Source organism: Piliocolobus tephrosceles, chromosome 16, assembly GCF_002776525.5.
Source record: "Piliocolobus tephrosceles isolate RC106 chromosome 16, ASM277652v3, whole genome shotgun sequence".
In the NCBI taxonomy this organism is placed as follows: domain Eukaryota; kingdom Metazoa; phylum Chordata; class Mammalia; order Primates; family Cercopithecidae; genus Piliocolobus; species Piliocolobus tephrosceles.
In genome coordinates, this window is record NC_045449.1 from 8,066,277 (window position 1) to 8,082,870 (window position 16,594).

Sequence of the window (16,594 nt, forward strand, 5' to 3'; positions counted from 1 at the left end):
TGGTCATAGGCTCGTCCACCCTGGCTGAGGACTAGAAAAAGAAGGTCAAGGTTAACTAGCTCCTAAATCCTCTGCCAAAAGCCCAGGAATCTGGGTATACTGAGTCCCTCCCTCCCAGCCACATCACACCTCAAGTTGGGCTCCAGGCCCTGCAAACTGCAAGCCCACTCTGCCCGGCACTCGGACGAACTCCAGGAGGGAGGCCCACTCTCTAGGACACAGCCCTAGTGCTGCTGCTACATGGTGATTCCTACAGGTCACCACGGCTTCGGCAGTCCCGTCCTCCACCAGGAGCCTATGGGAGCAGGACAAAGTACAAACGCCTACAGCAACCCAGTTTGCCAACACCCCGGACCCAACATACCTCCCTCCCCACTGTTTGCAGTCTTTGGCTCAAAGATTTAGGAGCTTACCCTCATTCATTCGTTCAAAAAATATTCAGCAATTCTCATGAGCCAGGAATTATGCTAGTGTAGAAATTGCAGATAGACAAAGTGGTCTAGTAAGAAAATGGCACAATGGGTGCCTGCCTTGTGCTCTCACCTGATGGTGGCCTGGCTTACAGATGTCTGTGTAGGGCACGTGGGGCCCAGGCGACTGCACTTTCCCTGAGATGAAGACAGTGGTTGGAAAAGTCCTCTTGGTCCCATCACATCCCTCTGGCACTCCATACCCAGTTCAGCCTGTTCCTTCCCTCCCTTACCTGGGGGCAGATGCTGGTACAATAAGCACACACCCAGAAGAGCTGAAGGCTGAAGACGGAGACGATATGGCAAGAGGTAGTGGCCTGGAATGGGGACTGACCACCCTGCAGAAGTTCAGCCAGGTAGATGTAGGGCAGGGGAACGCTAAATAAATACAGAGACACAGACACAGGGGTCAAGAAACAGAACAGGCAAAGGGGTTCTGAAAGCAGGGTGGGTCTAGAAGGACATACAGGGCATCACGATGGGGACAGCAGCGGGTTCCATGTGCTCCTAGAAGCCCCATCCCCTGCCCCCATTTTAATTCCTGATCTCTGATGGTCATTGGCTATTTTTCAGGTTTGAACACCATGATGTTAGCCAAGAAACATTTGCATGTTAGACTGAAAAGCCTTCAAAAGCCTAGAACACTAAATGATTCTGGGTACAATGATAGGCACAGAGCATTTTTTATTTGGGGTAGAGGAGCTCCTCTGACTCAACACATATTGTTGGGATTGGAGAAAACAGTAGTGATGGCAAAATCTTCAGAACCAGGGACATGTGGGAGATGCAGATGTGAAGCCAGGAAGTTTAGGGGTTGGGGTCTGGGCACTGACCTGATGGTGGTCTCAGGGGGAAAACTCAGGACCTGCACGTAAGTGGATGACCGAAAACAACAATAAACATTGTGAGATCTGCAAGTGGAAGAGGAATAGTGAGTGACCAGGAAGACAAGGCAAATTGGAGTAGAAGCTGGGACTCAGAGATCAAGCACCACAGATTGGCCACTCCCCCTGAGGGACATACCCTGGCTATGGCCCTACCAAAGCTAGGGGAAGACTAGGAGGACGACCAGACTGCAATACCTCATGAGGGTACTGGGCACAAATGGCAGACTGATATATGGAAAGCTGTATGAAAGAGAAGGGGTCGCTGCAGCAAAGTTAAGCAGGGATGGACATTCCAGAGAGCTACATCAGTAGCAAGAGGAGGCAGGTGACACTACACATCCTCACCTGGAAACCCTTTTCTCCAGCTGGCTAAAGTGGACCCGGGCTCCTGGAAGGAGTCCTAGTGAGGGAGGCAAGTGGGGGTCTTCGATATATACATCCAGGTGAGGGGGGAATTCACAGTCAGCAGTCTCAAGAGCGACGGTTAGCTTCACACACCTTCTCATGGCCCCCGTGTTCCCTACAGAAGGAAGGTGGGTGTTGGTGGGATCTGTGAAGTCCACAAAGGACCATCACTCTATTTCATACTTTCCCCACAAAGGAAGGTTCATTACCCAGCTTCATCCAGAGAGAGGCCACAAGGGGTTCACACAGTGTCCGTGACAAAATCTCAGCGGAGAAAGACACCAAGGAATCTGTGAAACTGGAAGGTCAGGGAAATACACTGTGAATGGAGGCATAAGAAAGCACAGAGTGAGATCCAAGGCAGATCCAAGTCAGATCCAAGGCAGAAAATGGAACTAAAGTATCTGCTAGAATTTCATATATAAAGTCCTGAAAAACCCTGAGCTCTGCCACACTGCACACTAAGAGAAACACGGCCTATGGGAAAAAGAGGGTTGTGGCAGATCATTCGAAACCCGCATAAGGTGGCTCACGCCCCTAAATCCCAGCACTTGAGAGACTGAGGTGGGAGCTCGAGACCAGCCTGGCCAACATGGCGAAACCCTGTCTCTACTAAAAATACAAAAAAATTAGCTGGGCGTGGTGGCATGCACCCCTATAATCCCAGCTACTTGGGAGGCTGAAGTGGGAGAATCCTTTGAACAGGGGAAGTAGAGGTTTCAGTGAGCTGAGATCAGGCCATTGCACTCTGGCCTAGGCAACAGAGCAAGACTCTGTCTTAAAAAAAAATAACAAAAGAAATACCTACTGCAAAAGAAAATGAAGTCTTCACCAAACCCAGCTAGCTTGTGAGAAGAAAAAGTGGCCAAATTAACCAGAGGGGCTTGGTGGACATTTACTTGTCACTGAGCAGGTCGGTCAGTGAGGATTCAGGCAATGCCTTGTTCGCATCCAGCACATCTTGGATGTCCTGGGAGCTTTCAAGCTCCAGAGTCCAGTTGTCCTGGACAGTGAGGCAGGATGCACAGCCAGCCAACTCCAGAGGACGCCGAGATATGCAGGATGAACCATCCTTCTCAAACAACATTGGTGTCTGCACAGAAATGGGAAGACGACTGTCTGTGAGTGTGTGCTAGTCCAGTGGGAGGTTCACAAAATATTCTGACCCAATTTTGTTCTTTCTGGAACGTGGAGAAGGAAGTGTGTCAACACACACAGGCTTTCTGGTATATCTAAGTCCAGCCTTCTTCCAGAAGGCCTAGTGTGACCAGGCACTGGCATGCCCTCTTTAGACCCCAACCCCAAAAAAGCTTTCTGGGGAAAGGAATGATGAAGTAGGGCACTCACGGGGGGGCCAGGAGCTACGAGTCGGTACACTTGCCCCGGGTGCAGGAACTCAAACCAGCGGACTGAAGCGCCAAAGAAAATGAGGTGAACCTGTGAGGATGGAGAGCAAAGTGCTGGGGTCCCAGCCAGAGACTCAGGGCACAGGTCAGGTCTTGGGTCCCTGGAGTCCCAGTTTACCTTCTGATCCTTGTCGTCATTTCCCTGGGGCTCGGGCAGCCCCCATTCAGTCCCCTCCTTCCTCTGGGTGCCCCCAAGCCAGCTCCCCAACACACAGAAACTGAGGGTGGGCTTGGGCACCTCTGGACTTGCTCCTGGAGAGACACAAAAATTCCGCTTCATGAGGGCCTCCTTGTGGCAGAGCAGGAAAAGTCGGCTCTGTCCTAGGTGGGGTCCCTCCAGGCTGGTGGGATCTGTCTGAGGTATTGAGGGTGTTGCTGAATGAAGGGAGGGTCTGGGCACAGGCAGGATCAGGGCATCAGCCAGAAAGAACTGGACATAGACTCTGTTGGGAGAGACAAGGAATAGATTTCTTAGTGATGCAGGCATTGGGTATTTTGGTCCCCAGAGTCCCACTCCTTTCACCAGGCCCTTCCTTCCCCCCCAGACTCAGGACAACCATGACCCCAAGCAGCCAACCTGGCCTGCTGCTTCTGGATGAAGCCTGGCATGCTCAGCTCCTTCCAGGAAGGGAAGCTGCTTCTCACGTCCCTCTCTATGATCAACTGAAACCTCTCTGCCCTCACCAGGCAGCCTAGAGGAAGAAAGTTTTCTATCTTGACAAGAAAGGAGACCTGTGGGGTGGGTTGCAAGGCAGACCATCCTACCAGTCTCACTGCCCGTCCCAGGCCAGAGCTGCTGCCCTAACATGACATGAAAGCCCACACCTGACCCCCACCTTAGAGGGGTGACGCCTTCTCTCCAAACTAAGAATGTAAGAGACACAGTTGTAATCCTGGAGTACGTGTTAGAAGCTATGGTGGAGAAAGGCGTGCTGGAAATTCTGGCTAGGGGTCCTCTTGCTCCTGCTCTCAGCCTGCCATACCCGTCTCCCAGAAGTTGTTGATTGACCTGTGTCACTTCAGCATCTCTAGTAAATCCCAGCAGACTCTTCCTCCCAGGATCCCCTGGCTGTGAGAACCACCACCCCACCACCATCTTCTTTCCACATCTGAACTCCAAACCTATCAGCCGTGGGTCACTGAGGGGTTGAGAGTGCTTGGCCAGGAGCAGGCAGGGCAGGGAGCCACTTTGGTCCCGAAGTTGCAGACAACCTTTATGAGATGAAGCTACCAGAACCCCAAATAAAACCTGCAAGAAGATGAAGGTTGAGTTACCAAATGTTTATTCAGCAAATACTGAGCATCTACTATTTGCCAGATGCTGTATTACATGGTAAAGCCACAAAGTGAACAAAAAAGGCATGTCTCTGATTCCAAAGAACTTACATTCAAGTAAGGAAGACAGACAAAAAAACACACATGCATTCGCACATTTTGTAGAAGAGAAAGGGTACAAATAGAGGTTACAGGTAAGAGGCCATGCGGGATCTCATAGGACACAATGAGACGTTTGATTTTATTTTATATGCACTGGGAGAGGCATGCAAAGAATTTAAGCTGGGTGCAGTGGCTCACGCCTGTAATCCTAGCACTTTGGGAGGCCAAGGCAGAAGGATCATTTGAGCTCAGGAGGAGGAAATCAGCCTGGCAACATAGAGAGACCCCATCTCTAAAAATCAAAAAATGTAAAAATTAAGCCAGGCTGGGTACAGTGGCTCATGCCTGTAATCCCAGCACTTTGGGAGGCTGAGGCAGGCAGATCACTCAAGTCCAAGAATTCAAGACCAGCCTGGGAAACATGGCAAAATCCCATCTCTATAAAAACACAAAACTTAGCTGGACGTGGTGATGGATGCCCATAGTCCCAGCTACTCAGGAGGCTGAGGTGGGAGGACTGCTTGAGCCCAGGAGGCAAGGTTGCAGTGAGCCAAGATAGAGCCACTGCACTCTAGCCTGGGTGACAGAGCAAGACTCTGTTCCAAAAATATAAAAAAAGAAAATTAGCCAGGGATGGTGGTGAATGCCTGTAGTCTCAGCTACTTGGGAGGCTGAGGTGGGAGGATCACTTGAACCTGGGAGGTCGAGGCTGCAATGAGCCATGATGGTGCCAATGCACTCTAGCCTGGGCTACAGAGCAAGATCCTGTCTCGAAAAAAAGGATTTAAACAAGAGAGTTCTGTAATACAAGTTTCACTTTTTTTCAACTTCCTTTTTCTTTTCCTGAGTCTTGCTCTATTGCCCAGGTTACAGTGCAGTGGTGTGATCTTGGCTCACTATATCCTTGATCTCTCAGGCTCAAGCAGTCCTACCTCAGCCTCCTGAGTAGCTGGGACCATAGGCACATGCCACCACACCTAATTAAAACAAAATTTTTGTGGCAACAAGGTCTCTACCCAGGCTAGTCTCAAACTCCTGGGCTCCAGTGATCCTCATGCCTTAGCCTCCCAAAGTGTTGGGATTACAGCCATGAGCCACTGTGCCTGGCATATCCCCCCTTTCTAGTTGCTGCAGAGAGAATGAACTGGAGGGGCCAACAACAGATGAAGTGGTCTGCTTAGAAGGCTAGTGTAGTCAAAATGACAAAAAAATGACAGTAACCGAGGCTAGGGTCGAGGCAATAAGGATGACAAGAAAAGGAAGTGGCCGGGCGCGGTGGCTCAAGCCTGTAATCCCAGCACTTTGGGAGGCCGAGACGGGCGGATCACGAGGTCAGGAGATAGAGACCATCCTGGCGAACATGGTGAAACCCCGTCTCTACTAAAAAAATACAAAAAAACTAGCCGGGCGTGGTGGTGGGTGCCTGTAGTCTCAGCTACTCGGGAGGCCGAGGCAGGAGAATGGCGTAAACCCGGAAGGCGGAGCTTGCAGTGAGCTGAGATCCGGCCACTGAACTCCAGCCTGCGCGACAGAGCGAGACTCCATTTCTAAAAAAAAAAAAAAACAAACAAAGGAAGTCCCCTGAGTCCTCCAAGGGTCCCCCTTACCTGGGCTGGGTGGAAGGCAGAGGGCAGCACACAGAGCCAGGACCAAGCCAGGCGGCGATTGAGTTGGCAGCTGGACAGGTGGGAGGCCTCCGGGAGGGGCAGAAGGGCCTTAGGGTCAAAGGAGGCCCAGGCCTTATGCTGTCCTTCCTCTTTCAGGGTGGCCAGAGTGGGGAAGGAGGAGGGAGTCTGCAGCCGAGTGTACTGTCAAGGAGGGAAGAGAAATCGGGAGTGTGTCCCATGGGCCCCAGGTGTCCTCCGGTGTTCTGCCACCATCCTTCCCCCACATCTTCATACTTTCCGGAGGGGACAGTGATGTGGCTCTTCAAGGATCTCACTGTGTGGATTCCGAACAGGGCTGCCTGGCGGAGCTAGAAGATCCAGGGTAGGAGCCAGGAGTTGCAGTCCCAGGCCGGGGCTCCCAGGAGAGGAATGCTGCAGGAACTGGTGGTGTCTCAGCACATGGGGACACAGCCTTGGCCAGGAAAAGCAGCGCAGTCACTTCCCCTGAAGAGCCTGTCTCTTCAAGAATCCTGCTCTCCTTGCCAAGGAAGTGTGCCACTCCCACTGCCTCCCCGCCCTGGGCCCTCAGCCTCCTCACTTGCAGGCCAGCTCCTCCAGGGCCTTGGTAGCCCACAGGTAGAGGGGAAGTCCTAACTGACGTTCCCACACCAACTGCTCATACAGGGAGGCCCCGTAGGCTTGACGGGATGAGTGAGTCCCAGGCTTCTGACGAGAGAAGCTTTGAAGCAGAACGGCACCACGGAGGCAGGGGGCGAGCACTGGCCTTCTTGTGCCCCCACCCACTGACTGGAGCAGGTGAACATCCTGGAGCTGGGGGAAAGCAGAGAAAATGAAAAAGTAGAGATGAAGCCCCCAACTCAATGAACCCAGGCAAAGTTCACCGCACTTTGCCACTGCCTGGGTTCCAGGAAGAAGGAAAACAATTTCTCCCACATGGGCTGGCCTTGCTTTCTATTACAACCCACTCCCACTGCGGTCAGCCTTCATCTCCCATGAGCTCCACTCAGTCTTGTTGTGGGCTGGGTGGCTCCAGGAGGAACAGACATGGCTGAGGCTTCTCACCAGGTCGCCTGAGATCATCCCGGCCCCGCACCTGTGCTTCAGCCATCTCTTCCTCCAGGTGAAAGGCCCTTCGCTAAAGGAGATGCTCTGGCCACAACTCCCTCACAGTGCCCAAGACTCTACTCCTTTTTGATGTAAACTTCTGTCCAAGTTATCCTTAACAAAAGTGACCCCCAACACATACTTTTTATTTCTGTATTTCTATATAACCACCCTGCTGCAGAAAAGGAGCCCATGGGCCGGGCGCGGTGGCTCAAGCCTGTAATCCCAGCATTTTGGGAGGCCGAGACGGGCGGATCACGAGGTCAGGAGATCGAGACCATCCTGGTCTACACAGTGAAACCCCGTCTCTACTAAAACATACAAAAAAACTAGCCGGGCGAGATGGTGGGCGCCTGTAGTCCCAGCTACTCGGGAGGCTGAGGCAGGAGAATGGCGTAAACCCGGGAGGCGGAGCTTGCAGTGAGCCGAGATCACGCCACTGCACTCCAGCCTGGGTGACAGAGCGAGACTCCGTCTCAAAAAAAAAAAAAAAAAAAAAAGAAAAGGAGCCCATGAAGGTAAGAGAAGCTGCAGAGGTCTCTTTTCATTATCAGCCCTGATCTCACATACCTGCAGACACACTCCTGGTCGCATCACCCGCCTGAGGCCACGGAACTGCTGGTAGGCAAGGCAGAGTCCCAGCTGCCCATCCAGCTCATAGAGGCCAGCGGGCTCATTCAACACGCCAGTGACTGCTCCCTGCAAACAGGCCAAGGTCCAGTTGACCGCTATTTTCTTCCTCTTTGAAGACCCACATTTCCGGCCCCTCAAGCTCTAGGATCTCTCCCTGTGCTCACCGAATAGGACAGGAGTCTAGAATACCGGACAAGACCTTTTGGATCGTTCTCATCCTTGGAAACGCTGGGCATGGGGAGTGGCTTGGGATCAGCCTCTAAGAGGGGTCCTTCCAGCTCCAGTTCCAGCTCCTGCACATGTTCTGGTTTCAGCAGCAACAAATGGGAGGACTGACTGGTCATCCAAACATGGTGGCGCTGACCACGGATCTTGGACACTCGCAGTTCTGTCAGCACATAGGCTGTACCAGGCTGAAGGGCTCTGTGCCACACCAGCTGGGCAGGGACCTGGCTTGTGCAGAGACAGGCAATGTGGCCCAAGAGACCCCAACACTGCCGCTCTGACAGAGTCCCTTTCCCTCACGATTTGAACTCAGAGACCTGCCCACTGTGAGTCTCTCCTCACTTCTCTATCTTCCTTATGTCTGCCAATTAAATCTTAGCGTCTCTCCTCTCTCACAGGAGATGCCAAATATTTCCTAACCACTTCCCCAACATACAAACAATCCCTAAAACTTCCTTCAAAATACATAAATATTCCATTGAGAAAAGTGTGCCCTATCCCACCCCATAACACACAAACAACATTCATTCATGTAATCCATATGTATTGAGTAGATATGCATCCAGTATTGGGACTGATATCAAGGGAAGTATGATAAACTGTTCTTCTCCAACATACCGAGACCCTATTTCTACAAAATACACGTATTTTTAAATTTTTTATAAAAAGGAAAAGAAACATTATTCAGATACTTATATGTCATAAAACAACAGTTAGAATAAAAATTAATGATTTACAATTTCTACCTTGGGTACTATGCTCAGTACCTGGGTAAAAGGATCGATCATACCCCAAACCTCAGAATCACAAAATATCCCCAGCTAATAAACAAGCACCTGAGTCTAAAAGCTGACATTATGAAAATAAAATTGTACCAGTTGATGCAAAAAGAGTCAACAGTAAGTACCAAGTTGTTGTTTTTTTTTAATGCCTGTATTCAATGTCTCAATGGTATTAAGATGAATGATTTCTTTGGTCATCTTCCACAAGTGAGTGTGGCAGTTTTTTAAAAGGTCACATACAATCTAAAAGCTGTGTGCTTAAGTGAATTGCAAAGCGGAAAGTCTATTTCCTCTATGCACAAACATCTCCTGGAATCTTCTCCCAACAGTGCTATTCCAGAAAACAGCTTTCCCCAACTGTCCTCCTTTCCTACATGGCTTCTCCTATGATGTTATCTTTCCTATTGAAAGTTCTAACACCCTCCCCCACTTCCATGGCTGAAATGACCCCAATCCTCACCTGCACGATGACAGACACGTGGGTGTCAGCTGGGTCTGATCTACCAAGAGACAGGATGAAGTAAGCTTTCTGCTTACTTTTCACCAGAGCACTCAATCGAACCAGATTCCCAGCCAGGTTTCGCTGCACACCTCTCAGCTTGTTTCTAAGAAGGAAGAAAAAGCCCTGTAATCCCAGCTACTCAGGAGGCTGAGGGAAGAGAATCACTTGAACCTGGAAGGCAGAGGTTGCAGTGAGCTGAGATCACGCCATTGAACTCCAGCCTGGGCAGCAAGAGTGAAACTCCGTCTCAAAAAGAAAAAAAAAAAAAGAAGCAGTCATCTTTATTTCTCTTCTTTTTTCCTATAAATGCTGTCCCTTCCACAGTAAAGAATAACCTGGTAGTGATACAAAATGTCCACAGCCCAAAGCTAGGTATGCTAAAAACCTTCAAAATTCTCTTGCCCCCATTAGATAAGGCACAGATCCCTTGAAAAACCCTTCTCTTTACCTTCTTAACATTCAAAGCCCATCATTCCCTTGATTTGGAACATTCCATCTATATTACCATCAATGCCCTTCTTTCTCTCCCTCCACTGACCCACCATCAGCCTCCAATTTCACAGTGCCCCCGCCATGCCTAGAGGGGGAAATTACCTGAGCCTGAGCAGGCGAGAAGCACTTTCTGGGTAGAGGACAGGGATAGGAGTGAGCGGGCCAGGACTGACGGTCAAAGGAAACACTGGCACAGGGGCATCCCACAGCTCCAAGTGCCCCTCCCCTGAGGAATTCCACCTGGCAGGAGGGAGGTAACTCCAATGGGGGAACAGAAAAAGATGGCCCAACCAAGAAAGGTCCAGGTCGATGAGCTAAAAAAGACCAAGAGCAAGGGTTAATCAGGACCTTAGCACCCTATCCACCCACCTCCCCGTCTGTTTCCTCAGAGACTTAATTGTCTTGATCCTTGGACACCATTCTTGTCAGGATCTGAGGCATCTGACCTCCACCTTCCACTCACCTCACAGCTCAGGACGCCAGTGTTATCTCTCACATAGAGGCTTCCGTTCCTGCACTCTTGTTCCAAGTCCCCCCGTAGGTCTGTTAGTGTCCCTAAAAGCAACAGCTGCTCTCGGGGCAGGGGGTTTCCATTTGGTCCAGCCTCTTGGGCCCAGGCCTGGTATGCAGTACTGCTCCAGGACAGATGGCTACAGCATGGGAGATGCTGGTGAGTCTTGAGGTCCTGCACTGAGACGAAGCTGTAGAGTGAAGGGAACAGAGTTCCTGCAAAGACAGGTCCAAGCCTAGTAGGTAAACCTCAACCCTGACAAACCCTCAAGAGCCCAAGGAAAGGTTGCAGGGGAACATGGACTAAGAGGTGAGTTTGATTAAAGGGGTAAAACCTAGGGCTAAAGGCCTAAGAAAATAAGGATGCGGGTGGGCGCAGTGGCTTGCACCTGTAATCCTAGCACTTGGAGAGGCCGAGGCGGGTGGATCACCTGAGGTCAGGAGTTTGAGACCAGCCTGGCCAACATAGTGAAACCCCATCTATACTAAAAATACAAAAAATTAGCTGGGCATGGTGGTGGGCACCTGTAACCCCAGCTTCTTGGGATGCTGAGGCAGGAGAATTGCTTGAACCCAGGAGATGGAGGTTGCAGTGAGCTGAGATCACGCCATTGCACTCCAGCTTGGGCAACAGAGTGAGACTCTGTCTCAAAAAAAAAAGGAAAAAGAAAATAAGGATGGGATCCAATTCTGTGCTGAACAGTATCTTCAACAAGATGGTGCCAGGGAGAGGACTCAGAGAAATGAAATAGGAATGCACGAGCGGCCTGAAAAATGAATGTGTGGGGAGAACACTTTGTAAATAACAAAGGTAATTCTCTTGAAAGCATCTTAGCTCTTAGCTCCAGAGAGAACTTAATGGGACCACTTAGGCATCTAAGGGTCCAACTACAATGACGCCAGCCAAGTTCCTTTCTAGTCTAGAACAGCACAGTCCTAGAGACTAGGGGGGAAGCTGAGGCTGAGATGTGGGTGTTGGATGTGATACAAATAATAGTTAAATTATCAAGTTGTGATAAATTCACCTTTCTGTAATACCATTATTCTCACTTGCTTGTATTCTCCTGATTTTTTTTTTTTTTTTTTTTTTTTTTTTTTTAGTCTCTTCCTTTCGCCCAGGCTGGAGGGAAATCAAGACCGAAATCTTGAACTCTCTCCAGACGGGGTTTCACCACGTTGGCCAGGCTGGTCTTGAACTCCTGACCTCAGGTGATCCATCTGCCTCAGCCTCCCAAAGTGCTGGGATTACAGGCATAAGCCACCGTGCCCAGCCGCCATGACTTTTTTTCAGTGGAAATGAAAAGGATTGAGTTATAAAATATCACAATTAATCCTCCCTGTTGGACTCAAGAATATTATGCACAAATGAGTATCAAAGAGAGAGAATGGGCCAGGCGTGGTGGCTCATGCCTGTAATCCCAGCACTTTGGGAGGCCGAGGCGGGCAGATCATGAGGTCAGGAGATCGAGACCATCCTGGCGAACACGGTGAAACCCCGTCTCTACTAAAAATACAAAAAAATTAGCCGAGCGTGGTGGCGGGCGCCTGTAGTCCCCGCTTCTAGGGAGGCTGAGGCAGGAGAATGGCGTGAACCCGGAAGGCGGCGGAGCTTGCAGTGAGCCAGCCTGGGTGACAGAGCGAGACTCTGTCTCAAAAACAAAAAAAAGGCCGGGCGCGGTGGCTCAAGCCTGTAATCCCAGCACTTTGGGAGGCCGAGACGGGCGGATCACGAGGTCAGGAGATCGAGACCATCCTGGCTAACATGGTGAAACCCCGTCTCTACTAAAAAATACAAAAATCTAGCCGGGCGAGGTGGCGGGCGCCTGTAGTCCCAGCTACTCGGGAGGCTGAGGCAGGAGAATGGCGTGAACCCGGGAGGCGGAGCTTGCAGTGAGCTGAGATCCGGCCACTGCACTCCAGCCCGCGCGACAGAGCGCGACCCCCTTTCAAGATAAAAAAAAAAAAAAAAAAGGGAGAGAGAATGCTGTTCTAGAAGGCCACTCCCCTTCTGCATCTGGTCTCTTTCCCTAATGGCTTTGGAGAAGACACAGGGCAAAGACAGAAACTAACACATGTTGGCCCCTGCTATGCACACTATACTATACTGAGTCTGGTCAGGCTCAATAGAGAATTTCCTTCTCCCCAAAACTCTGTAAACATCATCAATGGGGAAAGTCAGAGGCTCAGTACACAGAGGCATGGGTGGCAAGGCCAGGCGTGTCTCATTCAAAAGTCCATGTTCTTTCTCTGTGTTTTCCTACTTATCTGAAGGCCCAAGAAAAGGCAACCAGAGAGAACTGCCTCTTTTTTTTTTTTTTTTGAGACAGAGTCTCGCCGTGTCGCCCAGGCTGGAGTGCAATGGCGTGATCTCAGCTCACTGCAACCTCCATCTCCCGGGTTCAAGCAATTCTCCTGCCTTAGCCTCCCAATAAGCTGGGATTACAGGCGCCCACCACCATGCCTGGCTAATTTTTTGTATTTTTAGTAGAGACGAGGTTTCACCATGCTGGCCAGGCTGGTCTCGAACTCCTGACCTCGTGATCCGCCTGTCTCAGTCTCCCAAAGTGCAAGGATTACAGGTGTGAGCCACCGCACCCAGTCAAAAAAAGTAATCGTAAGTGTTATGGACATAGACAAGAATTATAGGAAAAGAAAGGAAAAACAGTCCAGTGAAATAAAATGATAAAAAGGAAAAAAAATAAACAGTGTACAAGTACCCTCAGAAATTACTTTGGAATTAGGCCAAGCACAGTGGCTCATGCCTGTAATCCCAGCACTCTGGGAGGCCGAGGAGGGAGGATCACCTGAGGTTAGGAGTTTCAGACTAGCCTGGCCAACATGGTGAAACCCCATCTCTACCAAAAATACAAAATTAGCCAGGCATGGTGGCAAGCGCCTGTAATCCCAGCTACTTGGAAGGCTGAGGCAGGAGAATTGCTTGAATCTGGGAGGCAGATGTTGCAGTGAGCAGAGATCGTGACACTGCACTCCAGCCTGGGCCACAAGAGCGAAACTCCGTCTCAAAAAAAAAAAAAAATTACTTTGGAATTAACAAAACAAAAATATCATTTAATACCTACCAAATAGGCAAAAATAAATAAAAATAATTTTTAACCAAAGTAAACACAGGCTTAAGATATGCATATACACTATCGGCCGGGGACGGTGGATCATGCCTGTAATACCAGCACTTTGGGAGGCTGAGGTGGGCAGATCACCTGAGGTCAGTAGTTTGAGACCAGCCTGGCCAACATGGCGAAACCCCATCTCTGCAAAAATACAAAAATTAGCCAGGTGTGATGACAGGCATCTGTAATCCCAGCTTCTTGGAAGGCTGAGACAGAAGAATCACTTGAACCTGGGAGGTGGAACTTGCAGTGAGCCGAGATGATGCCATTGCACTCCAGCCTGGGTGAGAGAGCGAGACTCCATCTCAAAAAACAAAAAACAAACAAACGACCACAAACAAAAGAAGAAGTATAATGTTAAGCACAAAAAGCAAGTAGGGGCTGGGTGCAATGGTTCACACCTATAATCCCAGCACTCTGGAAGACCAAGATGGCGGACCACCTTAGGTCAGGAATTCGAGACCAGCATGGTCAATGTGGTGAAATCCTGTCTCTACTAAAAAATACAAAAATTAAGTTGCATCTGGGGTGCCTTTAGGATTCACCACCATGGCAGAAGAAGACATTGAGACCAAAATCAAGAACTACAAGACTGCCCCTTTTGACAGCCGCTTCCCCAGCCAGAACCAGACCAGGAACTGCTGGCAGAACTACCTGGACTTCCACCGCTGTCAGAAGGCAATGACCGCTAAAGGAGGCGACATCTCTGTGTGCAAATGGTACCAGTGTGTGTACCAGTCCCTCTGCCCCACATCCTGGGTCATAGACTGGGATGACCAACGGGCTGAAGGCACGTTTCCCGGGAAGATCTGAACTGGCTGCACCTCCCTCTCCTCTGTCCTCCACCCTTCTCCCAGGATGGTGAAGGGGGACCTAGTATCCAGTGACTCCCACCGCGGGATCCTAAATCATCTCTTACCTAAGTAATAAAAACTCATTGGAAAAGTGAAAAACAAACAAACAAACAAACAAAAATTAGCTGGTGTGGTGGCGCATAGTTCCAGCTACTCAAGAGGCAGGATGATCAATGGAACCCAGGAGGCAGAGGTTGCAGTGGGCTGAGATCATGCCACTGCACTCCAGCCTCGGCAACAGAATGAGACTCCGTCTTAAAAAAAAAAAAAGAAAAAAAAGCAGGCCAGGCACAGTGGCTCATGCCTATAATACCTTGGGAGGCCACAGTAGGAGGACTGCTTGAGCCTAGGGGTTCAAGACCAGTGTGGCATGCACCTGTGGTCCTAGTTATGTGGAAGGCTGAGGCAGGAGAACTGCTTGAGTCCAGGAGGTAAAGGCTGTGAGCCATGTTTGCACCACTGCACTAGAGCCTGGGGGACAGAGCGAGACCCTGTCTCAAAAAAAAAAAAAAAAGAAAAACAAATTGCAGAGGGTATTTAAATAGGGTATGGTACCATTTATTTAAGGTCTACGTGTGTGCAAAACTCTACATTATATTGCTTAAGCATAGATGCATGTGTAGTAAAAATATTAAAATATTTATTGGAATAATATATCCCATCTACAAGATAGTGATTTTTTTTTTTTTTTATATAGAGTTTCACTCTTGTCGCTCAGCTGCAGTGCAATGGTGTGATCTCGGCTCACTGCAACCTCTGCCTCCCGGGTTCAAGCGATTCTCCTGCCTCAGCCTCCCGAGTAGCTGGGGATTTCACAGGCGACCACCACCACGCCCGGCTAATTTTTGTATTTTTTTTTAGTAGAGAAGGTGTTCCACCATGTTGGCCAGGCTGGTCTCGAACTGCTGACCTCAGGTGATCCAACCGCCTCGGCCTCCCAAAGTGTTGGGATTACAGGTGTGAGCCACTGTGCCTGGCCGATAGTGATTTCTATGAGGCGATAAATAGGCTTCTTTTGCAGGACTTGTCATAACCTCTAATACGTTAATAAACCCTATGACTCTCCCAGCGAAGTTTTGTCATATTCAATTTCTCTCACACTTACTTAGCTATGAACCCCTTTTATTGTGCTTTACTAACATTGCCTAGAACACTTTTGGAAATGGTAGTGTAGAAAAAAAATGTGTATATATACATATATACACACACATATACATATATATACACATACATACACACACACACACACCCTCGGAAGCCCTAAAACTCACATCTTAAACACAATGGTCTGCATTTGGTAATGTCAAACAGCTTTCTGTATCTTTGTTTCCTCATACACAAAATAAAGATAACACTAGCCTCTTTCCACACTACGAGAGCTCTTTCTCCAAATTTTCCTTCTTTCTTCTCCTCTTCTTCTCCTTTTCTTTAATCTTAAGCCAATTCGGGAGAACTTCAGGAAAAGGAAAGCTTGATAGTGTTAGAACAGAAAAGCTCTGCAGAAGGGGTATGTTTAGACTACCTTGTCCTCTGCTCACTCTCTCACTTGCCCTTTTTCTAACTACAGAACCTTACTTTTCAATCATGAATTCAGTACCGGCCCCTGTCCAGCCCCCACAACCGCCACCTCTCCTTACCTATAGCTGAGGGGCAGTGTAGAACCTTGATTCCTTCCCTGGGACAACCAGACAGTCTTCACACAATCAATTACCAATGGAGTCAACTGGACATTAGGCTGCTTGACAGCTGGACACAGGGTCTTTTGGATGAAGACCTGGGCATCCTCAAGCCAGGCTTGCTCCTGAGGAAAGTGAATTTAGTTAAATCATCTTGACTATCCGGCCCGCCAAGGAAACTTGGGAAGAATAAAAGACTAGGAAAAAATATCCAGGTCGGGTGCAGTGGCTCACGCCTGTAATCCCAGCACTTTGGGAGGCTGAAGCAGGCAGATCACCTGAGGTTGGGAGTTCAAGACCAGACTGACCAACATGGTGAAACCCTGTCTCTACTAAAAACACAAAATTAGCCGGGGGTGGTGGTGCACACCTGTAATCCCAGCTACTTGGGAGGCTGAGACAGGAGAATTGCTTGAACCCGGGAGGCAGAGGTTGTGGTGAGCCAAGATTGAGCCATTGCACTCCATCCTGGGCAACAAGAGCGAAACTCCATCTCAAAAAAAAAAAAAAAAAAA

At 49.4% G+C, this 16,594-nt stretch overlaps 2 protein-coding genes across 3 annotated transcripts in view; one reads left to right on the forward strand and one right to left on the reverse strand.

Annotated features, from left to right (window-relative positions):
• CTC1 (CST telomere replication complex component 1) overlaps positions 1 to 16,594 on the reverse strand; it is a 23,731-nt gene that overhangs the window by 2,126 nt on the left and 5,011 nt on the right. Inside the window, exons 2-22 of one of the 2 annotated variants that reach the window (XM_023193146.3) lie at positions 16,041 to 16,204; positions 10,375 to 10,612; positions 10,014 to 10,225; positions 9,378 to 9,522; positions 8,075 to 8,359; positions 7,848 to 7,976; positions 6,751 to 6,983; positions 6,447 to 6,624; positions 6,153 to 6,353; positions 4,291 to 4,417; positions 3,746 to 3,860; positions 3,287 to 3,611; positions 3,110 to 3,199; positions 2,662 to 2,855; positions 1,972 to 2,060; positions 1,703 to 1,877; positions 1,304 to 1,381; positions 704 to 848; positions 544 to 608; positions 130 to 295; positions 1 to 31 (exon numbers count right to left, since the gene is read on the reverse strand). The exon at positions 1 to 31 is cut by the window's left edge and continues 96 nt beyond it. In XM_023193146.3, coding sequence (XP_023048914.2) covers positions 1 to 31; positions 130 to 295; positions 544 to 608; positions 704 to 848; positions 1,304 to 1,381; positions 1,703 to 1,877; positions 1,972 to 2,060; positions 2,662 to 2,855; positions 3,110 to 3,199; positions 3,287 to 3,611; positions 3,746 to 3,860; positions 4,291 to 4,417; positions 6,153 to 6,353; positions 6,447 to 6,624; positions 6,751 to 6,983; positions 7,848 to 7,976; positions 8,075 to 8,359; positions 9,378 to 9,522; positions 10,014 to 10,225; positions 10,375 to 10,612; positions 16,041 to 16,204 — 3,385 coding nt within the window. Of the gene's footprint in view, positions 32 to 129; positions 296 to 543; positions 609 to 703; positions 849 to 1,303; positions 1,382 to 1,702; positions 1,878 to 1,971; positions 2,061 to 2,661; positions 2,856 to 3,109; positions 3,200 to 3,286; positions 3,612 to 3,745; positions 3,861 to 4,290; positions 4,418 to 6,152; positions 6,354 to 6,446; positions 6,625 to 6,750; positions 6,984 to 7,847; positions 7,977 to 8,074; positions 8,360 to 9,377; positions 9,523 to 10,013; positions 10,226 to 10,374; positions 10,613 to 16,040; positions 16,205 to 16,594 lie in introns of those variants that run through there. The other variant, XM_023193148.3, reaches the window with a different exon arrangement.
• Positions 14,070 to 14,496, forward strand: LOC111527024 (cytochrome c oxidase subunit 6B1). The gene has a single exon (XM_026456294.2). It carries the CDS (start codon positions 14,099 to 14,101, stop codon positions 14,360 to 14,362), a length of 264 nt encoding a protein of 87 aa, XP_026312079.1. The 5' UTR covers positions 14,070 to 14,098; the 3' UTR covers positions 14,363 to 14,496.